Genomic DNA, 25,484 nt, shown 5'->3' with positions numbered 1-25,484 from the left:
TCTTATTTTGCTTGCTTTGCCTCGCCAAGCGGCGCCATCTGGCGGCATCGGTGGGCTTTCATTGCAAACGGCGCCACTCTCTCCCATAGCGAAGCGTTCCGCTCGATGGCAGAAAGCGTGGCCTAAAACCGGAAGCTTAAACTTCATTTGTAAATTCTTCAATTGTTATAAAAACTCACTTTTTCAGAAAGTTTCATTGTTACGACTTTCTTAAAAAAGAAAAACAGTTGAACTTATGTATAGCGCGTTCATTTTGCCTGTACTGGGCTGAAAACGTAACTTCTGTGACGTCACATACAGGCTTTCGCGTTTGCTTCGAAGTTTGGAACGCGCAGCATTAAAATAGTCGAGTGCGACCGATCGTCAACGGGCGCATAAGTGGGTCGACATCTCAGTGACTGTTTACTGTATGTGTTCAAGTTTTTATCCAGCGCATGTGACAGTCTGTAGTTTAAGCCTATAGCAATCAGGTCACCTCAGCTGTCGATCACCGTCCGTGTGAAAGTGTTGTCACTTCGGCAATGTCGCAACTGCTGCTGAAGAATTCTTGGAGTTTCATGAATCAGAGCCACTAGGTGAGACTTTTTTGTTTGTTTGTACGTTTGCATGCAGCAACGTTGCGCGGTAAGTGTGGCATGGTACGTCCGTCACTGCGTTCGGCGACACCGTCCGGGCGTTCCATCCGCATTTGTTGCGTGCGTTTAATAGAACGATGTTGTGGGATACGCTTAACGTGGATCGCCAGGCGCGAACAAAACGGCGTGTTGTGTCATCCGACCACAGTGTGGTTTGAAAAGGCGTCTGTCGCGCCTCGGTCTATCAGCTATCCAGCGCTCCTATTCTAGTCAGGTCTGCGGTCACTCGTGCGTCACGACGCCGCGGCTGGATTACAACGCAACCGCGTACGTCCGCTGAGGACTTTTGGGCCTGCTCGTCGATACCTGACAAGATGTGCAGCGCGCTTCTTTCGGCCGCCTTCTTTCCCTGTCGTCTCTGTCAAAAGGTGCGCTCTTCTGCCTGGAGTCTGTTATCTGGAAGAAGTAGCGTTTGCGGCTACCCGACCGAATCGTGCACGGTGTTGGCCCAAACCGGCGTCTAAAATAGCTTTTCTAAGTGGCATGCCTTCGATTTATCTCGCCGATCTTTCCGAGTACGTTCAAGGTTGTTGTGGTCGGTTGAATGCAAAGGTCAGACCCAAAACAGACATCTTACGTAGAATGTTTACTGATGCAAATGTAGGTTATCAGCTTCTCCAATTTCACCGTGCGAGGTGTCTGTTTTGCTTGTTATTTTTCTGCCAGAAAGAGCCATTTGTGGTTGAACAGTTAACCCGGAACAATCTTGGTGCAATCTTAGATAGAAAGTACAGGGTGTGTTCTTACCTAAGGAAGTGAAAACGACAGTAGAACCTTGATAAAACTTTGCTTGCTAGCCTGCAAATGGAAAAAGAAATCAATACTTCCAGATTACATGTATTGACATGATACAACGTAGATACTGTTATTGAAATGTCTTAGGCTACACGACTTTGTAGCAAAAAAGTTCCAGTGTGGTGGTATTAATTTCAGGGCTAAATACACGGGCATAAATAAATGAATGAAAGAGTTCCATGAAATGTGAAGCATGGAAAAGAAAAGGTTCCACTTCAGCAATCGTACTAAGGTCTTGGTGCACTTAGGCACAAGTGACGGAATGGGGAACTGCATTTCGTTACAAAATCCTGTCACGAAAACAACCTTTGCAATGGCAATGCCAGAACACATAGTTGTCTTGTTTTTCAGGGGGAGTTTGGTTGAGAGAAAAATGCGGCAAGCAAAAGATTGAAATATTGTGAGCCTGTAACAATGTCGACAACTACAAGAGAGCTACCTTTTACAAGTGTGGGCTTATAATTCTTTGTGCGGTGGTGACTGTCCATGCTAAAAGTGCACTTAGGACTGAAATTTGGATGCAGTTGTTGTTTTGACAGCTCCTAAATTGACCAGACACTAGGTTTGCAAGGATAAACTAATGTGCCAAATCAACACGCTTTCATCCAGGTATGCAGTGTGCTGGCTTTCTGTGGACAGTTCTGTCTCGTAATACAGTGGCCTACAGAAATGTACATTGTTTCAGTGGTTCAGCTGTGAAAGCTACTGTGGGGGTTAGCTCCCGTGCATATCAAGAAAGGCTGGTTCAGATATGCAGAACCACCAATGCTGCTTCAGTTACTAGAACGGCGGAGTGACTTATTTTCACAGAATTGTTGGTAAAGGGGTGGTTTATAGGAGAACAAGGGAGTTGAAACTTCAGTAATGGTGCTGCTAATTACCTCAAAAATGTGGTAGTTCTTGTGTCCAACATTGTGTCCAAAATAAGGGTCAAAATGCAAGAATGTTGCCATTGAAAATATGAAAGAAAATCTTTTATATGCCTTTGACATTTTCGTAAAGCTGGTTTAATTATAGAAACCAACTTGCCTTGGCAGTTATAATGGATTGACAAAGTCCTGGAATGATTGTGCTTCAGAAACGATGTTTTGGTGGTTTACTTGGTTGTAATAGCAGGAGTGGGGATTATTTTTCAAAGTATCAAATGCAGTGTAACATATTAACACAGGGAATCGGGTCTCCTCATTATGCAATCAAAACTCAGTTGGGCCGTCACCACATAGTTTCACTCATTTTTTGCATCAGGAATGTCTCTCGGAATTTCCACTATGCTTTTCTATTTCCTCTGAAGCTTAAGTTTGGTGGGACATTTGGCCTGATGTCATCACGTACCAGGAGGTTTGTTGCAGGCTTACTGGGACTTAGCAGACGCCAACAGCTTTTAAAAAGTTGAACGAGAAAGGAAGTTGGGACCATGACAAAGCACTTCAGCGAATGTGACCTCTCGAGCAGCACTCTGGTCATTTTGATGCCATTAAAAATTTCCAAGCAGTATGAATTTTGTAACGCTTTCGTGTATGGAATTATCAGTGTGCAAACTCTAGGTTAGCATTCAAGTGGTGCGTTCAAACAAAACTACAGGCACTGCTACAATTGCAAGGACCTGTGTCGTGGTGGTCGTTTTTACTGCCACACGCCAGTCGCACATACAAGTTCCCATAGTGGCAGAGGGGCAAAACAAGACAGTGGCTTGTGTATTGCCACTACTTTCTGTATTCTGCTGATTGATTGATGTAAGTTTTTATTAAAATTGTCGTCATTGTTATTTTGGCTTGGCAGTCCTTTAAATGAAACGGCTTACCGTATTTGGCGATTCTAAACCCTCCCCCCCCTATTCTAAGCACGCTCCTCTGCGTTTGGGGAAAAAATCGAAGAAGCGTTTGCACGCAAATCTAAACACTCCCTTAGCTAAGCAACCATCACCAGGTAGATTTCAGATAAATGGAAGTGGGCCCGAGTTGGCGTTGTAGCCAAGTCATTTGTGAAGTTTTCAATTATTGCTTCAACGGAACAAGCGACTACCTGTTGGTTAATACTGAGAGCGGTGGGCCTAGTAGCACAACAAACTTTAATGGTAGACAGGGCGACTAAATACCAAACGTAAGTGGTGGGTTCGCTGTTTGAGCCAACTTTTTTAAATCTTTGCCAGATAAAACATTATTCCTTGCGCCAATCTCGTGGGGATACTGCCGCAGAGAAGTGGCGGGGAAGGGGGGGGGTGGTGTTAATTTAGGTTTTTCAAATCTAAGCACTCCCCTCCCCTCACTTTGGGTATTGCGATCACGGAAATAAGGGGGTGCTTACAATCGAGTAAATATGGTATATTTGTCTTCATGGTCGCGTTAAGGCCGTGACCTTTTGTACTCAAACACAGATACTGGATAGCAGCACCATTATGTCGTACCATGATGTAAAAGCCCTAAGGGGGTGCTTAGAATCGAGTAAATACGGTATATTTGTCTTCATAATCCTTTAGGCCCTTTGCTTTGGCCACAGACACACACCACTTCCGCTTATTATCTACCTCTATCTGTTGCTATCACTGTTTGCTTGGGGCATCATTGCTGAGAGGAGCGTGTTTCATCTTCATTGTTGGTCTTTCATATAAAACTCAAACAACGGCTTGCGGAAATTGCACATGTCGTGAAAGACTGTCATGCGTATTGATAACATGGCCACAAAGAATGTCATGCGTAATGATAACAAGGCCAGTCCATTGTGAATCGGCCTCCAGGTTTGTCATTCAGTATAAAATCTCGCAGACCTTGCCGCGGCACGTCGTTCAGTGTTGCAGCGAAACCAAATTACTCGTGTTCGGAGTCAACGGTAAGAATTAATGCAGCTGGACAGTTTATCGTCTCATCCCTAGTGCTGGGGGAATTGGTTGACTGACGTGTTACTGATCTGTTCAGAAACGACAGAGAACAAAATTTTTAATAATGGCACGCTTTGGTAGTCGTTTTGCAATTACTAATTCTCAGCTACGCATCATTTCCACTGGCATTGTAGCTTATGAAGTTAACAGTGCAGTTAGGTTGTTTAATTGCTCTGCCTAGTATGGTGTTTCACTTTGTAGGAGGTAAATCTTTGCAGAATTGGGGAGAAGACTGAAAAAGAATGGGCATGTGTGTTGTGTGCATATGGACTGCTTGTCGTATTCTGTGTCCTATGTATACGAACTGCCTGTTGTATCCTTTGTCCTATGTGTACGAACTGCCTGTCATATTCCTTGTCAAATGTGTATGAACTTGCTGTCGTATTCTTCTTTTTCCTGTGAGTATGAACTCCGTGTTGTATTCTTTGTCTCCACCAATCCCTGCTTAAGAGGAGTTGACGCTGAATTTTTGTCGTTCGACGGAGGTGACGAGTGTCGTGCCCTGCCTGTTTTCCCGCAGCCTGTGAATGCAGAGCCTCAGGTGGTGATGCTGCAAGGGCGGCGGTCTGAAGCAGTGTCATCTGTGTGCGCTCAAGCCCACAATGGTCTCGCCCATGACACCAGTGTTCACAGGTAGGGACAAGTTTTGACTGCAGTCTTCTACGCCTCATTTTTCTTAACCTATGTTGTTCCTTTTTCCATTTTTTTTGCACACGCAAAAACGTTGCAAGTTGTTGATGAAGTAGCAGTGTATTAGTATACGAGGGGTCATATAAGCTACGGACTAATACCCATGCCACACGTACACGGAAAATGGCTAAGTGTTTAAGACCTTAGAATACCGAATGACATTATTTAGGCCGGCCATGCTACATGCGAAAACGTGAAGGCATTAAATGTGTTAATCATGACGGTCATAATGACCAAAAAGAGAAATGCACTCGTATTTCAGAAGTTTTTAACGTAAAGGAAAATGTCGTACAAGGGAAAGAAAACGTGATGAGATAGGGTTTTGTAAAAAATGGTGTGAGCCGTTTCTAAAAGTGGCTTCAGCAGCTGCCTTCGCGTGCCTGCGGTAGCCAAATCTGAAAAATTCAAAACGACAAGTAGCACGACGTTTTGTTTTTTGCCGCTGTTTTACTGAACTTTGTCTTCTGCAGAACTTTGCCACCAAGAGTGCAGGAAAAGTAATCTTATTTTGAAGTTCCACTACATTTCCACGTCAACACTGTGGTGCTGAGAGTTTTGTTGGTTTAATTTTGGGCTCATCACGTTCGAGAGTAGGCAGATTTAAGGCGTTCGTGAAGGTGAATGAGGTGTGTAGAACTCCTTAAACAAAAAATTACATCAGAGCGAATGGCATTAGATTTTGGCGTGTAGCAGCGAATTAGTGGCAATAAAACTTGAGGCATTAAGCACCTAATGTCATTTTTTGAGTACGTATGGCACGGGTATAACATCTTCTGAATGCACTACCCACACATGCTTACAATACTTGTATACAGCAGTTCCATGTGTTGGCTTTCCGATGTGAGCCACGAATTTACTAGCGGAAATTACTTCGGAAATTTTAGGGTGAGAAGTCGTATCGGGCAACAATCAGTACGAAGTTTTTGCTTTGCTATTTTACGAAAGAGCTGTTGCTTCTGGGGAGAATGTATTCACATAATACTAGGGAGAATCTGAGTTAGTTGCATTGCAGCGCATTGACCTCTTCAGGTGTCAGCCCAAAATGATTGACAGAAGATAGGAAAATCGATAGAAGAGTTACAATCATAAAAGTATTTTTCATGTTAGTGCACATAAGTGCCCCAATAATGTATTAATTACTATGCAGTGAAGTGGAAGGTTTGATGGAATTAAAGTTTTTAGTTGTGAACAAGGCTTCAGTTGCGAAGCCAAAACATCTCTTTTGTTGTTTTTGAAGTTTTTAACAGTTTCTTCTGGTCGGTGTCTCTGTTTTACTACATCACTATGAAGTATGCAGGCGCCTTTTTTTTTGGTGGGGGGGGGGGGGGGGTTAGGGCCATTGATGTTGAGGGGATTTATGGCATGCCATTTTCGTCAGTTGTAAACTATTCCCACATTAACTTCATTGGTGCCCTTTACAAGAGACTGCTGGAAAAAAATGTACAGACCATTTACAGAGCGGCGGCCTGGTGCAGCCACGTTGGACGGTGTGGTGTCATTCACCATTGCTGGCGTTCATAAACGCGTTTCTCGCCGTGGCCTTCCATAGGGTGGGGCGCACTGACGAGCACCAGGGTGGTTTTATGGGCGAACTGTGCAAATATTTTCGAGTGTCGCTATGCACGGGCACTTATCAGACGACTAGATATTGTGTGCCTACCTTCAGGGGCTACTTAGTCCCCAAAAATGGTACATAAAGCTTTTTAAAGCACTGTTCTGATTGGCACCTGTCACCTAAGTTCCTGTTCACACGTTTCATGGCTGTTTGGTGGCATGTTTTGTATTTCTACGTACACAGCAACCATGCATATGAAACGGCTTTGAGCCGGTGGTTGGCCCAGTATTATCTCATGAGCAAGTATGGATTCGTTACTCGTGGATTAACAGACTTGCAATTCATGTTGACACTGCAGCCTCTGCCGCTTAGCAACACCCCACTACGGCTTAGCTCTGGTTGACTCTGGTTGCACCAACGTACGTAACACAGGCCTGCAGTACAACGAAACACGTGCAGTGTTGACTGAAGCTAGGTTTCTGCGCTGGTCACGAGTAAGGAGGGTGCTGAACGGCGAGACTCCGGGGACGCCGGCAGTGCGATGAGAGGCGTTTGGTGTACCTTAAGTAACACCAGATTAGATATTGTACTCTGTGGAGAAGCTGATATGCGCTCACCAAACATAGAAAAGAATCTAGGTTTGCCGAGTGCGTCCCTAAGGAATTTTTACCAGGCCTACTAATGTGAATAATGTTTGGTGGGTTAGTGTCGCACGCAATTTCGTAATCTTTATATAGGAAAGAGACAAACATGCCCCCAGTTACATAGCGAGAGTGTGGAGTGTGTGGTCACGTGACCTGTCCGCCCCCGACAGGGTCGCCCCTGGAGGAGGCTGTGGGGTGCCCGCTGTACGAGGAGCCCCCGCCTGGGAGCCCCCCCGACGATCGGAGGGTAGGGAGACCCCCCCGCCACCCGTGCCCCCACGCGCCCCCGTGGTGCGGACGGGCAGCACGTATGCCTCTCACTGCGTGGGTGCGGGCACTCTCTCCTCCTCCTCCTTCTCCTCCTCCAAAAGGCCTCCGGCACCTCCTCCCCCTGCTCAGGTACTACAGGGCTCTCTCCTCTCTCTCTCTCTTTTCTCTCTCTCTGGCTCTCTCTCCCTTTGACTCTATTCGCTTGTGCACAAAGCTGCATGCGTTCTCCGTCTCTGCAAAGCACGGGACGTTCTCCTGTCTGGGAGAACAGGAGGTGGTGCTTTTGGTGAATGCTTTCCGACAGGTGCTGTTCCTGGTCCAGTAATTGGTCACATCACCGTTTCTTTGCACCTGCTGTGGTGAGACAGTGTTCGTATGTGCACATATGTTTGTATGTACTTTACATACGTTTTCCCCTGTGCACAAGGAGTTGTACATAAAATTTTCGTCAAAACTAAACATGTCAACTGGACTCACCTGTCCAGACTCTCGTGAAAACCCCCATTAGCCACTTTCAGATTTCCTGACTACCATGATCCTTTTGGTGTGAACATGCCTTTGTGGCTCATGTTTGTGGGCGTGTTTGGGTCTAGAGTAGCAAAATCACGTCCAAGGTAAGGAGGTTGCCAACTGATGTCCTAGCGATCTGCGGTTTCCTGAAATTGCCGACCTGACAGCAAGCAAATATGGTCAAGCCTTGTGTGGGGTTCGATGCGAATGTGGGAGCATCATTGCATTTTTTTTTCTTTTGTCTTGTGCTGGTTTACTTTTTCTTATGTTGTGTCCCAAAACACTTTTTTGATCGGGTTCACTGTAAACCTGTTGAATCTTGGAAGCCGTACCAGGCTTATCATGGCACTGATATTCGAGTGATTTGCTGCAACTTTTGCTTTATGTTAGGAAGGAATTATTGTGGGCAGCTGTTTTTGCAGAGTATACAGATTTTGTGGTATTTTTATGTCGCAAATGTGCATCAAAATGAACACTCGTCCGCATTTTGAAAAAAAAAAACATCTTTTAATTTGTTTGAAAAAAACTAAGAATGTTAAGGGTTTTCTTCTTTTTTTTTGCTTGGTTTCTGCTTGTTGGCATGCTGAGTTGGTCCGCTTATCATGCACCTCAGTGGCGTGTGTTCAGAAGATACAATATCGCGAACCTCTAAGTGGTTTCCAGCGTTCTTTAATTGTGTTTGGCAAATTTCTCGGGAAGAGTTTTTAAAAACTGCGTAAAGCATTTTTTAGTGTGTGTTTGGTTGTTCTTCGTGAAGCAGTGGTGTGTTGTAAAAGATGCCTGTATGACATTTTCAGGTTCAGTGTCAGCAAATTTTGTGGCACGTGTGTTAGAGTTTTTTACGGCTTGTCTTAAGTTACAAATAGCGGGCAAAAAAAAGAAAAAGAAATAAAAGGCTTGATGGAGTGATGCCTGTCTCTATAGTCAAGCAGTATGTTCTTAAATAGGGCTGGTTAATATAATAATGTGCATCAACTCATTTCTTGCCAAACACACTCATGGATATACAGGGTGTTGCGACGATCATTGGAACACTTTAAAAATTTTTCCTGAGCGAACCACCGCTCTGTTCGTGCTCAAACTTGCCACGAAGGTCGCAATTTGTGGTCTATTTTGTTTGATACCAGGAGCAATGATGGTACTTACCTGTGTATTCTGAAAATAAATAAAAACGATTTTCGCCTATGGAAAATGGCGGCTGATTTGGACGTGCAAGCCAGCGCAAGTTGATGTTGGAACGACAGAGCCAAATGGTGCAGCAGACGATCAGAAAATGCACCTAGAAATGAGCTAACAGACAATCAGAAAACCCGGTTTTCGGGATCGCACGTCCAAATCGCCGCCATTTTCTCATGGGTGAAAATCGTTTTTCTTTATTTTCAGGATAAACAAGTAAGTACTGTCGTTGTTCCCAGTGTCAAACAAAATAGACCACAAAATGCGACCCACCCGCCGCGGTGGCTCAGTGGCTAAGGCATTGCGCTGCTGAGCACGAGGTCGCGGGTTCGATTCCCGGCCGCGGCGGCCGCTTTTCTGATGGAGGCGAAAAGCAAAAACGGCTGTGTGTGTACGATATTTGGGCGCACGATAAAGATCCCCAGGTGGGCAAAATTAATCCGGAGCCCTCCACTACGGCGCGCCTCATCGCCTGCGTTGCGTCGGCGCGTTAAACCCCACAATCAATCACAAAATGCGACCTTCGTGGGAAGTTTGAGCGCGAAGAGAGCAGTGGTTCGCTTAGGAAAAATTTTTGAAGTGTTCCAATTACCGACGCAACACACCGTACTGTTGAGAATTTTTCCCACATGGTGATTTTTTGGCACAGAATGTGGCCGGCTCTATCAGAAACTGTTCATTTACTGCAAGAATAGTCCAGCAATCCCACTCTCTTCTCGAGAAGGTGGAGGGGGAGTTCTCCATTTTGGGGTGAGCCGTGAATATCCACACATGGGCATTTTAAATAATGGTGGGACTGGGATCAAGGTGGCTTTGTTGTGATGTCTCGGGAAAAATGTGTGTATGGCGCATCTATGTGCATGTGTGCTGTATTTACGCGATTGTAGGCTGACTCGAATGTAGGTTGGCCCCCCTCCTACATCGCAGGTTCGAAAGAAAAAAAAATACAGAGCACACGAGGGCATTCCACAACCAAAATATATTGGTCAACTGACCTGCAGCTCGTTTTTGCTAGTTTCTTCACTAGTGCTGCTGCTACTGTCACAGCTGCTGCTGTCCCTGTGCTCATCAAGTGTGAGCCCAGTAAGACCGTGATCTCGGTAAGAGCAGAAAAAGAAGTACAGTGGACACCTGTACTTAAGACAAACACTCTGGTTAAGACAAACAACATTTTTGCTGTTTTGTAACGTCCACAATGCAAGAAACCTCCGCGAATTTCTCATAATACAAACAAATTTTTACGGTCCCTTCGAGTTTATCTTAATGGGAGTCTGCTGTATTGTGAACGAGCATTGGGAGTAACTTTTGTGCGCAATAGGTGGAGTCAGCAAATGTACAGTTGCAACTACGCCGTTGCATCCCCGATTTCTCATCTTGCTTGCCATTGCTGTTGGTACAAGTTTCAGTTTTGATTGAAGGTCAACCCACGCAACTTTTTCTAAATTTGAAAAAATGGGTCGACCTGCAATTGTGCAAATACGGTATGTTCCGCGTGTGTGTGCGCCTGTACATGTGTAGTACACCCCATGGCAGTGGTTAGCATTGTCGCCCTCAAAGGGTGCTGCTTACAAGGCACGTGTTCCCATGATTACTCTGCCAAACGAGCTCTGGGCACCCTCCCTCCCCTTTCCTCCTCTCCTCCTCCTCATCCTCCTCTTGAGCAGACCTCATCGTCAAGCAGTGTGGAGGATGCCCCCTGCTCGATGACCCTCCTGGAGCGGCTGATCCGCACCAGCAGCATCTGGTTTTTACCGGACGTTGGCCGTGTGGGTGCCGTCCACTATTTGCAAGGGAAGGAGGTTGGGGTGAGTGGAGGGCATTCATCTTGCTCACTCGAGTGTAAACTACACAAGTGCAAAAAATCCATCTCCACTAACGTGAAACCTGGAGAGGGGTGAAGCATGCAGTGTATAAGTGTATTCTTGGCGCATTTGTGTAATCACCAACAGAGATGAAACCGTTGGGGGGTAGAGGTATACAGCTTTGCTGTAAAAGCCTTGTGTCTTTCAAGAACGAAGTTCTCTAGCGCGAGGCGTAAACAAGTGTCCCAGTGTGTGTGTATGTGTTTTTTTTTTTTCTAAGTACACGTTACAAAGCGCTGCAGCGTGAGGCGCAAACGAGTGTCCCACTGTTTTTTTAGAACGCATTACGTTCTAGCACGAGGCATAAAGAACTTTCCCGGTGTTTTAGTACTGTGACTACATGAGACGATTGACGATTACGACGACAATGACCACAGGAGACGCCAAGAGCCCCAGCCCGACCTAATTACAGTAACAAATTGGGAAATGTGGCATTTCAAATATACCAATGGCGTGGCATTACTTAAAGGGGTCGTGAAGAGATTTTCAAAAAAACTGTGTTGTGTGTGCGCTTATAACCGTGGAACCTTGATAAACAAACAATGCATACTCGTTTCGTCGTCTGATATCGGGAAATAGGTAAATAAATGCAGTTACGGTTTCACCCAGGCTTTCCTCCTCAACTCGTGAAGTGACGTTTCAGTAAGTCAGTAAGCAGCCAATCACAGTTCTCCCTCGTCTGCACAATATGTCGGCATAGGGCGGGCTTGCAAAGGGTCAGATAAAGCTACAACATCGGCGCCATGATGAAACTCGCCCTGCAACTGAACGGGAGACGTCTGATCTCTGATACGACTGATCAACATGGTCGAACTTTCAGTCAACAACACCGGCGAGTGGCGCAGGCAGAAGTAACCACGTTTAATCTAAACTGGGCATTAGTAAACTGTTTACGCTGCTTTCCACGAGTCTAAACTGTCGTTTTGCTAGCCGATATTCTTGCACAAGTTTGCCGACGTCTGTCTCACGTAGCCTGTAATGTGAGTTGCGCGAACGTGAAACTTCTGACCTGACGAGATACGTGACCGAACGCTTAAAATGAGAGTTTATTACATAAACACGTTTATCGAAGGAACTTCGAGTAGTCGGAACTTAAAACCCACTCATTATTCACTCATCAAGCGCAAGAATAACTAGCGAGAAGCAGCGATACAGCGCTGAGTCCCAACATCACGCAGTTCGACGATTGCTTTCTTGTTTCCTGCAATAAACAATGCTGTTAACGCTGTTTTGTTGACTGTATACGCTCCGCTTTGGCTTACTGCAGAAGCGCTCAACAGTAAGTTGGCGGTTAAAGCTCTGGGTAGATTAGAATTTATGAAAACACGACAGACTTCTGGGTTACAAATGCGAAGAGGCTTTTATGCAGCAGTTTTTCGGCGCGCGCGCTTCCCACGGCGATAGTGTAGTGGATAAAGTGTCCGACTAGGCTGGCCGTAACGTTGGGCTGGCCCGGAGGCCGCAAGTTCGAATCGCACACGGGGCACTTTTTTTTTTTTTTTTCCTTGAGCGGTCTTGGGCCATTTCATACAAAAAGATAAAATTCCGAAGAGAATTCGGCAAAAGAACGTGAAATTCGGCAGGGAAACTGGCTACAAACTGTACAAACACCCAGTAGGTCTGAGTTCTGCTGCAATGGTTGCCAGACAACTGAAGCGGTCACGACACCGCTCACGTGGATAGAAAACTGTTTTTTGGCAACGAATAAAGGAGGCATTATTTTTAAAATATTGGGTTTGCAGATTTGCAGAATATTATACCCAAAGAACATTGAACTGCGTTGAACTCTGGAATGTACTTCACATGACGTCATTCTAGTTGCGCTGCCGACCGCCCGTGCGCGCATAGTCGCTTGCGATGCGCCTCAAAACGAGAATTTCAACGGCGCCTCCTAAATTCCAGAAGCAATGAATTGTGAAAATATTTGGGATTTATGTTCTTAAAAGGTCGTTCAAGCAGACAAAATTAATCAAAGACAAATGCATTTTCTCTTCACGACCCCTTTAACGTTCTGGAACAGTACTTTTCAATTTTGCGTGTTCTGGTTCATATTTCTGTGTTCGCATATCATTTGCCCATGGCTGCGCATTCGTTCAGGCATAACCTCCTTTTGCAGGCAGATTTGTAAGTGGCCTCTCCTTCCAGGCAGTGGTTGTTGGCTTTCCACCATGCCTGTCCGCATGCGTCTTAGATGTGCTTTCACTGTTTTCAAAAGTAGAGTCGATTTTTCTTCTTTCAGAAGAAGGCAGAGTCAGCACTCCGTGTTCACGTAAGAATTGTTTGAGACCACGCAATCGGTTGTTGCAAATCTCTTTCCTTCCTACTTTTTTCCCTCCTCCCATCTTTAAACCGCTTCTCATATGCCGCGCGGCAAAAACTCGAAATAAACACAATGCCCCCCATCATCCCACTTTTAAGTGAAGAGCACTTTAGGGGCTCGCCTTGTCATCGTAGCTCGCCCCACGGCATACTGTAGTCATGGCGTCTTACACAGTCTTCGAAAAACAAGCGTTTATATAGTCATGAGCGTTCGAAACTCGTGAACCGCTGGCACTTGTCATACATCTCCCCGTTGTTTAGTGCAAAGAAAACTGCAGGTACATTTGAGGCAAAATACATGTAATTAACTGGCAGCCCCCATATTCATTTATTTAGGAACACTTGTGGATTGGTTTTTACAATAGTAAGCGGGGAAAGTGGCAATGCAAGAAAAAAAAAATGGTGTGTTCCAAACTGCGCAGTAAGGTGCCGGCACGTGCGGAACGAATTTTTCTCCCTTATCTCACGCATGTTCATTGTCGTTAGAACCCCTTGCTTTTTGACGCATACTTAATCGTATCACTCTGCTTCATAAGATTGTACACAGCCACAGTTGCATTGAAGCACTGATTACTTTTTGTCATTCAGCACGACGAGCCACGCGCCGATCTCGTCCACTCAACATTTTTCCCTTCCAGCCATTTGTAAATTGCTTGAAGCATTCCTTTTTCCCAGCCGTTGTTGAGATTTGGAACAACCTAGATGGTTCCCTGCGCGAAAAACCAATTGAACTGTTTTTGAAAGAACTGCCTAACCATATTTTGTAATATGTTCTAAATGGTTTGTATGTTTCTGTGGTGTTGCTTAATGTATGTTCTTTTCTTTTCCTGATGTACCCACTCCTGCTATGTCTCATGTATCGAGACAGCAGTATTTGTAAATAAATAAATAAAAGCAAACACAACAAGAACAAAACTCCCGCTTGGGCTGTTTCAGGCAGGGGGCGCGCAAGCACTGTGAAAGCAGGAAATTTGAAATGGGTTGGACAAACCATAGAGTTTCATACAAATAACTATAGAGGAAACTGGCGCTGCGATCGTACGCCTCAATGGGCGTGATGGGTAGTTCTGGATTCGGATTGGCGCTCGATGGCTTGCGGAAGTTACTATGGGTTGCCGGCAGTTTCGTTTTGAATTTACATGAATGCATTTGCCTACACGGTGTGTTGGAAGAATCTATCAAAAATACGTTTCTCCTTGAACTGCATGCTGCGCGCGCACTGACGCCACCATGAGTAGAATGTCTTATAACTAGAGTTGCGAATTGGGTGGGTTATCAATTCATTGCCGGCACAGCGAGTACGAAAACACAAATGACGGCGCTCTGTGCGGCGAAGTTGTCTGCGAATTAGGAGTTGCGGTGCTGCTCATTCAGCAGAGAAATGTATTGTCGAAGTTGACGGTTGCAAATCCCTTGGAACAGCCACACCTTCCGTGCGAACGCCGGCTCCTACGGCGTAGACCAGCGGTACCGGCGGCTGATAGGAACGCAGCTTGATGAATGTCACTAATTCAGGCAAGAATAACTTCTCCAAAGGTAATCGGTTTCTTTTTTTATCAGCACAAAACTTTTCACTTCCTATTACAAACCACCAGCGCCGAAACGTTTTACAAGTAGTTTTTAAAGAAGTTCGCGTCCTGCTGTAGTTGGCGAAAACTGGCAAACCTGCTCCACAAACCTCCTCGACTCCACGTCTGCTTTTTATTTAAACGCGCCGTGTATGAAACTCTATGGGACAAACCTCCGTTGAATTCATCAGGCGAGGAATGAGATAGGGTGGCGAAGAGCGTGATGGGTGGCAGCTGTGAGCGGATAACGACGCCTCACCCATTATGGCGAATCACTGCTCTGTGCTTCTGACAGCTTTCACATTGAGTGGAATGGCTTCAATTTTGTTTTTTGCACTTTCGTGCACTCACTCCCCCTCCCTTCCCTTGAATGCAGAACTTCATAGTGCGCCAGTCTAGCAAGAAGGGCACGCTGGCCCTGTCGGTGCGCCTTCCCATGGATGCGGGCCCCTACATCGAGCACTACCTGGTGGAGGCCACCGGGGAGTCCAAGCACCGACTCGAGGGCTCCGAGAACCACTTCGCCTCTATTCCGGCCCTCGTCTGCCACTACTGCCAGTGCTGGTGAGATGGTGGCAATGCTGTTACGACTGCACACAAATTAGCTGGGTGTCCCTGTTGTAAATTGTGTTTGAACCTCCCACGGAACTGTCATGTGGTTCAAATGAGCCACGCAACTACGGTGTACTAGAAGGCGAAGGTGTGTCATGCAGAGGAAAAACCAATGGAGAGAGCGGGTGTCCCTTTTGCGATAAAAAAATTGTATGGTGTGCTGGTGTTCCCCAGGTAACTTCTGTTGCAGCCAGCGCCACCTATAAGTTTTAAGTCAAACTAAGCAGTTGTTTGACGGGTTTTATAAAACTTTATACCATAAAATGCGAAAATGAGACTATTTAGGGCAATAAATAGGGTTAATTTGACAAACAAAACTTCTGAAGCCAACTTGTAAGCAGCGGCCGCCTGGGGTGCTGCTTACAACAGGAGTTCCTCGGCAGAAATTTTCATCGGAAAAGGGACCCCGCCAGTCAGCGCTGAACGTTACACCTCTCTGTTCTAGTACACTGTAACGCAATAAGTTTTTTTTTTTTCTGAACTTCGAAGAACAAGATATTCACTGACATGGATGCCTCGTTTTACATTTCCTTTCTTGTTTTGTGACTCCATTAGACGTCTAGGCGCGGTTTTTTTTTTTATAGGCTTTTCCTCCCCTATTGTGGCTATAGAGTTTCATGCTTATTTATACTAGAGAAAAGCCTGCCACTCGTTGTTTATGCCAGCAACATTGTAATGAGCATGCCATTGTGTGCCGAACAGTAGTGTTCCGTCGCTACTTGGCATGGCTTGCCAACAGGCGCAAAAGCTGCCTGCACCTGCAAAAAAGTATGGTTCTCAAAAGACCGTTTGAAGTGATTTAACTCTTTCGGGACCGCCGGAAAAAGTGATGAAAAAGGGAGGTCTCCGTACAAATTTTTTATTACATAAAGCAAAGGCACCATCCTGCCTTAGCATATACCAAAATGCAGCTAATTATATGTTCTTTGACATAGAATATCAAGTTTTACTTCAACGCTGACGACAGAACCATGAAAAAATCTGAAAGTAAGAACTTCGTGAAAAAACTAAAGAAAAAGATAGAAAAAAGCGCAAATATAAAAACATTAAAAAAGAATAAAATTATTTCACGATATACAAAATCCAACACAATGCTTTGTTTATTTATCGCGAAAGTTTGATGCGGCTAGGTGTAACTGGTTTTTTGTTTTGTGTGTGATCTCTTTGGCACTAAGGCCTTGGCTACGTCGTCGCCCAGGTACACGCCTGGCTCTCGTCTCGGCGAAAACTTGATCTGTTTCTGCGCTGGTGGCAGGATATCACCACCATAGGTAGTTAACACCCTAGCGAACAAATATAAACCAGCCAGAACATATTTCGAGCGCACAAACCTACTCCAGAGCCAATTGAAACTGAAACCAACACCCACCTTTGAGCACGATTTGATGTTCCAGGCTAATCGACACCAGAAACCTCACTCGAGCTGAAATCCGATCTCTAAAGCCGCATTCCAACTCTTCACTGCCACTCTCATCGTTAAAATCAACAGTAGAAGGCGAATATATGCGAGACGAGAAGAGGCGGATTTCTTATCGCGCTCGCGCGAGTATGACGCCATGTTTTTTTACATTCGAAACCACTGCCCGTCAGAATAAAATATCTGATGCGTTGCCGCCTGGCGATAAAAAAAGAAACTTCACAGAACTGAAAACTCCAGTTTTCAAACTATCTCCTAGATGTCGCTAGGTGTTCCATCGAGCGAAAATTTGTATTCTGCAGGCTCGCGAAACCATCGATCATATGTGATCGATGGCCTATGGAGCGGTCCCGAAAGAGTTAATCAGCAAAAATTTCATTTAAAAAATGGCGAGCGCCGCAAGAAAGCATGTTGCAAGCCAAGCCAAGTAAGAAAAGATTGCTGTTAGCTGCAATGGCATCTACCGTGACAGCACACAAGACTGTCGAGGCAAGTTTCCTTCTGGTATATATTGGTACGAAACTTCATGCTTCCTGCAGCCAAAGAAGAGTTCTCCACATAAGCGCATTCAAGCGTTGCGGGTTGTACAAAATGTGAGGGAAAACTTTCAAAGAATTATGAACTTAAAAAAAAAGATAATGCTCTGCAGTGGAGGGGTAGTGACAGAAAGCCGGCACTCATCATCTAATGCACGCAAGCACGCACCTGATTTTACAAAGATCGTAGATAGCATTTAGCCGTAGTCAGGTGTCACTAGTAGGGCGCTAGTCATTTCTGTGGGACATAGTAGTCTCTCTGTGACATCTTCCAAAGAGGTAATTGTAGTCTGCCAGGGATGCACAGTTTTAGTGTGTCATGAATGTTAAAAAGCGGTATATGGTTGGGGTGGCCATATGTTCCTGGGTTACTCCTCAAATTAATGTTTTGTTTGATGTATCGAGATGTAGATTTCTGGTGTATGTATTGGTCTTCCCATACTTTCACAAAGTAATTGGATATGCTCAGCAGTCACCAGGTGGCGCAAGTTGGCGTGCTGCCCATGATTAGCTTCCCCTGCGTTGCATAGCAAAGCTTGTGTGCGTATTCTAAGCTTTTTTTTTTTATCACGTTGTACAATACTGTTTTTGTGGTTTTGAAATGAGCAAAATGTAGCAATCTCTCTCTCTCATGTTTCCATAAAAGTTCGGTACACGGAGGTAGTTAATGAAAAGCAAGTCTATGTCACTGGCATTGTGAGTCTGGGTCTCTACTGGAACGTACATACAATACCAGTGCTCAGAGAGCTTTGGGGTGCTGGTCCTCTCATTCAAATAATGATGCTTCAGTCCCAGAATCTGCTTGTAGTAGCCCTCCTAAATAGCTTGCCTCATCTACTAAATGATGTGCATTTTTTACTCGCACGCTGGTCATTTAGTATTCAACTGTTCCTCAGTCATATTTAGAGGGGCTTTTGATGACCTAGACGGCAAATTAGGAAGCGTAGAGTGTATCCAGAGAGGGCAGAAGACACATTCTGCTTCCATGGACAAGCAGGAAAATGGCACAGTAGTTGAGACTGTTCAGGAAACCAAAGAAACAGCTGTTCGGGTTGCTTTCCTTGGTAGTACTGAGTGTACAATCCGCAGTCTCTTCTGTCCGCTACCGCTGGCATTGTCGGGCAAATGAAGAAGAGCATTTATCTGCCCTGTGCGAGTCTGAAGAATACTGTCTACACACCATCATCTTCCTTGATCTACATGTCAGCCATTGGAGTAAAAAATCTCTTTTTCTTTTTTGTCCCCTTGTATGTATAAAAGTCCACACACACCCCACATCGAAATGTTTGGTTCTTTTTGCAGTGACGAGCTTCCCGTACAGCTATGCCTGCCCACTGTGCTGCTACAAGCCAGCACGCGACAGGAACTGTCCGCTTTTTCACTACTGGGCCAAGGTATGGATAACCATCCCACATATAGGGCTAGATTGCTAATAAAACACTAGTTATAACTATTTATTGTCATCATTTTGATAACATTTTCTAGTGTATAATACTGCTTTTTAAAATTTATTTTATTTTGATTCTGTAATCTTATAACCTAATGATACTGAATATATTTATTGATAACTTAATATGAATATACTTTAAATATGATGGTAATGATAATATAATTTACTTACATTGCTTAATAATATCAGTTTTTGATGTGTGAGGGAGTGAAACAGTGAAAGTAAGGATGGAATTATTATTCATATATGTATGATCAATAAGATCCTGTGAGAAGGGCACACAATCGGCCCTTGGTTGGTTGGCATGGTTCTACACAGGCAGTGAGTGGCCTGTAGCAATCTGGTCATGTAGACAGACCACTGTAGAACTGTTCACCATGCTTTTGACAGGGCCATAATTTGTGACTGCAGTATTCCTGAAAAACTACTGCGAACATTGCAATAACAGCGCAAAAGACACGGAGAGAAGTTCTAATAAGTCGCAGCCATTAGAATAGCTATGTTAAAGGGACTCTGTAGGTCATAAGGGAGTTTGTCGATATTGATAGATCAGCACACCTTGTTTACAGGCACACGCGAATGGCCATGGCTCGTTTTTGAGGAAAAGAAAAATGCTAAAGTGGCTACCATTTCCATGCCATATTAATTATTTTCATTCAAGAAAAAGACTTCTTGGGATCGGTTGCAAGGTTACCAACATGCCAGTAGCAAATCTGGCAACTTGGTAGCAAAGCAAGCACCTCCTAGCAAAAGGGGTATTTTTGAAGAGCTATAAAACATGTAGTCTTGACGGATAAATGAAAGCCTCATTTGTCTTGGTCGTCTGGTCTCGCGTAGTGTTTGGAGCCGAACTCTTGATTTGGATAGAGGTTAGCAGTCATTGTAATTTTTGATGCTGCCTTACATAATATGTTACACCTTCACTTGCAGTTTTAAAACCTTTCCTAATGGTAACACAATTGGGTTACATTTGGCAGCGTGATGTGCTAGATGACCGGCCCGAAATAATGTTGCATTTTTTATGCACACTGTGTTTTAGTTTAGAACCAGCACATTATGTGCTCTGTGCAGGGCAGGTACACTAGGTGGCTGAGCTTATGGCTGAGCTTACACGTTCACAATTGATTTCGGTCGCACCTCCCCACTTCCCTTCTCAGAACTATGGGTGTCCAGCCTCCTGAAGTCCGCTCCGTCTAGCCTGGGATCCAGCACATCGTGCGCCTCCTCCCAGGCCTCCCTGAACCCCGACCACAACGCCAACGTCGTCCAGGTCTCCACCTTCAGGCAGACCATCTCGCTCAACTCGCCGGTCACCACCGTCTCGCCCCCCGTGACCGCACCGGTCAGGCCTAGCTTCCTTCCCCTCCAGAACTCCACAGCCGACGCCGGCGAACTGGCCACTCGAGTGCCAGACCCACCTCCTTCTCCACGGGAAGAGAAGGTCGAAGTACCGGTCACCGTTGTTTCTGAGACAGCCGGGAGGTCGGCGTTTTACGTAGGTATTACAGAAACGAACCAGCCTGACACGGCGCCTAGGAAAGTGACGTCTGCGAGCAAAGCCACCAAACAAGCTGAAGCATCATCCACCGAAAAGGAGGAGGAAGAAAATGAGAAGCCACGCTGCCTCACCAAACCGTCGCCGCGAAGGCGGCGGAAGCTTCCGGAGACCTCTCCGGAGACGTACTACTGCAGCAGCCTCGCAGACAAGATCAGCGACTACGAGGACATCTGGGGCACCGGCGCAAGTGGCCGGGGAGCCAACGACAGCCCTGCACCACCGGTCCTGTCGACTTTCAAGCCGGAAGCGTTTGTGTGTCAGTCGACGCAGACGGAAGTAACCCACTGCGGCGGCTCGCTCCCAGAAGGTTTGGACACTGCCGGGCAGGGACAGATTCTGTCCCGTTCCGTGCCCGGTGAAGTCGGCAGTTCGACGACGAAAAAAGAGGGTGGCCAGTTTTCGAGCCCTTTTTACAGCGAACCGGTGGATTCGTTGTTCCTCGCGACATCGGAAGTTGAGCCGCTGCGGATTGATGAGGGACCGCCGACGGCGCTTCCGCGGGGAGAGCGGCCTGTTATGAGGCACTCTGAGCCGAACGTGCACTCGTTGCGGAGTAGCAGCGCGCAGCGGTCATCGGACTTGACGACCACCTTCGACGAGACGACGTCGTCGTGCGCGTCAGACCATCTGATGGCGGTGTCGGCACCGACGTTGCACGGGGGCTGCGACGGACCGCCTAGTCGTTGTGGGCGGTCGTGGTCGGTGGATCCGTCGTGGAAGTGGCTTGTGTCGAGTGACGACGACGACGATGGAGACGATGAGAACAGCGGTAGAGATCCGAAGTTTCCGACGGAGGATGTTGACGATTCGGAGGTGGGCGGGGCGGACGGCAACCTGTCAACGGTTGAGGAGATCATCGGACTGTCGGCACCGGATTTAAGGGTGCCGCCAGCGCATCCGCTGACGGAAGGCAACGTGTTGCGGGCGTCGCGGTACGACAACCTCGATTCGGTCTCGGTGGTTGCGGAAAGTGTTGTGGAAAGTGTTGCGTCCACCGACGAGGGAAGCTGTAAGCATAACCACGGCGAAGAAGATGCTCTGACAGAGTTTTGTGAGCCTTGGGACAGCCTGCGGTGGGAGAGGCTCCTGAGGCTGGTGGAGCCTTCGCCACCGGCAAACAAGGTGGGTTGCTCAGCAGATTTTGTCAGAAATGTGCAGTTGGCGTAGTCCAGGCATTTGACGTAGGAATTGTCGGATAGTGAAAAGTTTCCAAAAGTTAGAAGTCACATTTTTAGATTGCACGTTTTACATTTCATACATTTCCAAAGTTTCTTCAGCAGAAACAATTGCGGAGTACAGTAGAAAGGTAGTTATGTGAGCTGGGGGTGGGTAAAATATTTGCGCAAGTTGATAAAAAGATGGCAATTTTCAGAATGCCATATCTACAGAACGGCTTTGTTGGATGCTGCCATCTTGCTACCGGTGGATCGACTGAGGGGATGTCTTTCATTTTTATTTTCTGGCCATGTCCGTCATCATCGCTCACACACAAAGCGCAATCGGCTGTACAGGAAAGACTGCAAAATTAAGCATCCAGTACGTTCGAAAGTACCTTTGGTTTCCCCACCAGGATGGCTGAAGTGTCCTTCATGACTGGACATTAAATGTGTCATGGCCACAGTGCAAGTGGCTGCTGTGATATGCTCTGTGCATCTTGCCACGCTCCTGTGTTATTTAGCTGTTGCAGTCAGCTGCGTTTTCATTTCACCGTTTCATCTGTTCCAGTTTTAATTTTATCGCAGCGGAAAGGTTTGAGATCGTGTGTCAAAATATGGAAAGTTGCATGACTGAAAAGACAGAGTTCATAAATAAAAAGACTTTGGGGCTCTAAAGTAGTAACTATTCTGGATTACACATGTTCATCTTGACTGGGCTCCCTCTGGTAGCAGCATTTGTAACTGCAGACACAAGAGCCATTGTTTTTGCGTAAGTGCCTTTTTTTGTGTGTGTGTGTGGAAGCAAAGAGCAAGGTTTGTACAGGATGTTGTAATTTTGAGTCCAGCATGGGAAAAAGGTTGGCACGAAAATGACATTACAAAAGCATGAGTAAACACTTAGGTGTTTATCCTAAAGGGTTCTCTACCCATTCCAGCATTTGGTCTTTCCCAGGCCCTCGATGTTAGCGTGAATTCACTGGAGGTCATTAAAAGAATGTTATGAGGATAGCAGGTAACAGTGGTACAGAGCTTACTTAATTTAGACGAGAACCCCCCCCCCTGAAAAGTGAAGTAAAATCCCCTGTAAGTGATGCACAATTGACCGTGAGTGCAACCGACATCCTGGCAACATCACAGAAAAAAACTGCTGGTGAGATTGTCACGAACCATTCGGAAAAACCTGACTTTAGAGCTACCTCTCTTGTGCAAGAAAGAAGAATGCTTTGGGCTCACTATATATATGTAGATTTATAACTGTTTGTTAGATTATCTGATGGTATTGTTTTTTTTGTTGTTTTTTTGTCCCCCCCCCCCCCCCCCTATTTCGATTTGATATTTAATGCGAGGGCTTGCAGTTCAGTATTTGCCCACCCTTTGTTTTCATGCAGGCACATACACTCACGCTCAGTTACGACGATGATGATGATAGTGGAGGGGAGTAGATACCCAAAATACGAATTGATACCGTATTTTCGCATGCATAACCCGTGCTAAAAATGCAGAAATTTCCGTGGCAAAGTAGGGGTGCAGATAATACACGAGGTTTTTCCTGTAGTGCAGCTTCACGGCAATGCGCGTTGTGCCGAGGCAATGCGCAAGTGGATGGCCGAGGCATGGAGGGCAATTCCAGCTGAGATGGTACAAAAAAAAGCTTCAAAAAATGCGGCATCTCAAACAACATGGGTGGCACCGAAGAGGACCTTGTGTACAACAGTGAGGACTGCGGCTCAAGTGATAGCAGCGACACTGAGTTTGAGACTTTCGCCTTGCAGTCAGTGTATTCTACTTGCTAAATATATGCTTTTTCTGTCTACGTAGTATGTGGTGTGTCGCTTGAGCAGTAGCTTTGGTGCAGCCTTTCCTGTATCAAATGTGCCGGCAACATGCGTTTTTTTTTTTCTTTCTTTCTTTCTTTTCCAGTGGGCTGAAAGTGGGTGTGCGGATTATATACAGGGGCAGGTTATACGCCTGAAAATACGGTACATTAATGGCTGGAATAAGACACACATCGCATTCTGTGACCTGTCAAGTTTAGGTTCGAAAAGCCAGCCTCGTTTCAAACTGGTGCTTTCCTATCTCAGGAACCGGAAGACGCCAAGATGTCCACAGACTCCTTGGAGACGGCGTCGATGGCCAGCGAAGACCTGCTCCTTACCGAGTGCCCTACCCTGGCCTTAGAGCGGAGGAGGTCAAGTGGCTTCCAGGAGCACCTCGACATGCTCCTGGGTGGGTCCTTTCACTTGGGATCTCATAAACAAAGAAAGGTTTCTGTGGCCGCAGTTTTATTGTTAGATCCCTCCTAATTCTGTCGCTTTTTTGTCCTCTAGCCTCCAGGAAACTGGGGGGCCTGTACAAAAAGGACTCCACCGTGGGCTCCAATGTGAGGAGCTACATATTCAAGTAAGATTTCGGTTTAATTAAGCCCGTATAGACATATAAATTCAATCAAAGCAAAGCAAGCTCGTCGTCCTTATCAAAAGTCTGATTTGTTGCACTGCAGACTTTTACAAGGAGTTCAAAGTGTCGTCATGTGCTGTTTGCTCTATTATCACGGCTGTCTGGCGTTGTCAAGCTGTTGGTACTGCTTTGTGCCAGCAAGGCCACAAAACATTGTAACCAATGTTTAGAATTCAGTGGAGAATTCAGGCTTAGTTTCTTTTTCAAAGGCAGTGGTAAGAAAGGTGAATTTTGATGACAGGTGATGTGTACCTATGCCGTTTGTTTACGGGAATGCGCACACGCAGACATGCACTCCCACTCACGTACACAGTCTAGATATAAGGGGTATGTCTGAAAAGTTCAGTGAGTGGTCTCGTATCTGGACAGCAACATGCCTGCCAGTTATTTGGAGAGTTACTTAATCCTCACTATTACGTGTCAACGTGGCTGCACATAACTGCGCGTTATTTTATATAGGGCAATTAAAATATTTCTCTGGGGAAAAGGGAACTTTCGTCATGTTCATCTTGTCTGTTGCAGATTACGGCTAGTTTTAAACACTGCTAGTTTTAGAAAGACAACGATTCTCAATAAACTGCAGTTATCTGTTAAAACACTTGTGGCCTTGGCCGTATGTTTTTTTTTATGCTGCTACACTTAATGAACAAAGCAAGAGACAATACTTGTTAGATGCGTTATGTTAGTTCATAAGCAGTAAGCTGTACGGGCCGAGGCTGGTATAAATTTGGAAAGCTCTGCTCAACTGCATTCTCCCCCTCTCCCTCCACCCCCCCGTTTTTTAGAGTGAAAGTTTATTTCTTAAAAGCAATACAACGATCTTAATATACAGACAAGAGTGAGTCCCAGGCTGCTTTGTGAAAAACAAAACCTTTTTTGGCTGCTTTGTTGTGGCTGCTCTGTGAAAAATGTGAAAAATCTTGTGGCTGCTTTGTGAAAAACAAAGCCTCTTTTGTTACTCTTTCGTACTTGATGTCATCATGGATCGCCAAGGGTATCATCAGGAATTTTTCGTTCGTCCACTGCCCGTCGCTAAGGCTTCTCCCAATGACCGATGGCACTTTCTTCGGTTTCCAGACTCAATCAGCATTTCGGTTACCTCAATTTCTGCGGTTTCCTCATCTTACCCGCTGCTTGTCCCAGCTCCCTCCTAATTCTGTGCCTCAGAGTCCGTGTTGTTACACCAACCTTTTGCCTGTACTTTGCATGACATGTCATGCCCCGTTTTTCTTTACTCTTTTTACAGTCATTTTGAAGTGTCACTCATGGCTGTCAACTGTATCTGGGCCCAGCGTCCCAGTTTGTGTGTTTGCTACAGAAGGAGTTCATTTCATTGGGGACATTTGATTCATCCAGTTGAATTCATTTGATTCACTTCGCATCCTTCCCCTCCCACTT

The 25,484-nt window shown here is 45.6% G+C and overlaps 1 protein-coding gene across 1 annotated transcript in view; it reads left to right on the top strand.

Moving 5' to 3' along the window:
• Positions 1–363: 363 nt before the first annotated feature.
• LOC144140948 (protein sprint-like) overlaps positions 364–25,484 on the top strand; it is a 72,735-nt gene continuing 47,614 nt past the window's right edge. Inside the window, exons 1-9 of the mRNA XM_077672441.1 lie at positions 364–575; positions 4,826–4,938; positions 7,365–7,593; positions 10,815–10,955; positions 15,276–15,463; positions 18,767–18,858; positions 20,072–21,594; positions 23,711–23,855; positions 23,957–24,029. Coding sequence (XP_077528567.1) covers positions 4,853–4,938; positions 7,365–7,593; positions 10,815–10,955; positions 15,276–15,463; positions 18,767–18,858; positions 20,072–21,594; positions 23,711–23,855; positions 23,957–24,029 — 2,477 coding nt within the window. The 5' untranslated portion in view covers positions 364–575; positions 4,826–4,852. The remainder of the gene's footprint in view (positions 576–4,825; positions 4,939–7,364; positions 7,594–10,814; positions 10,956–15,275; positions 15,464–18,766; positions 18,859–20,071; positions 21,595–23,710; positions 23,856–23,956; positions 24,030–25,484) is intronic.

The sequence above is a fragment of the Haemaphysalis longicornis genome, unplaced genomic scaffold, assembly GCF_048455015.1.
Source record: "Haemaphysalis longicornis isolate Haplotype H1 unplaced genomic scaffold, Haemaphysalis longicornis Haplotype H1 scaffold_57, whole genome shotgun sequence".
Lineage (NCBI taxonomy): Eukaryota > Metazoa > Arthropoda > Arachnida > Ixodida > Ixodidae > Haemaphysalis > Haemaphysalis longicornis.
This window is presented reverse-complemented; position numbering and strand designations above follow the sequence as displayed.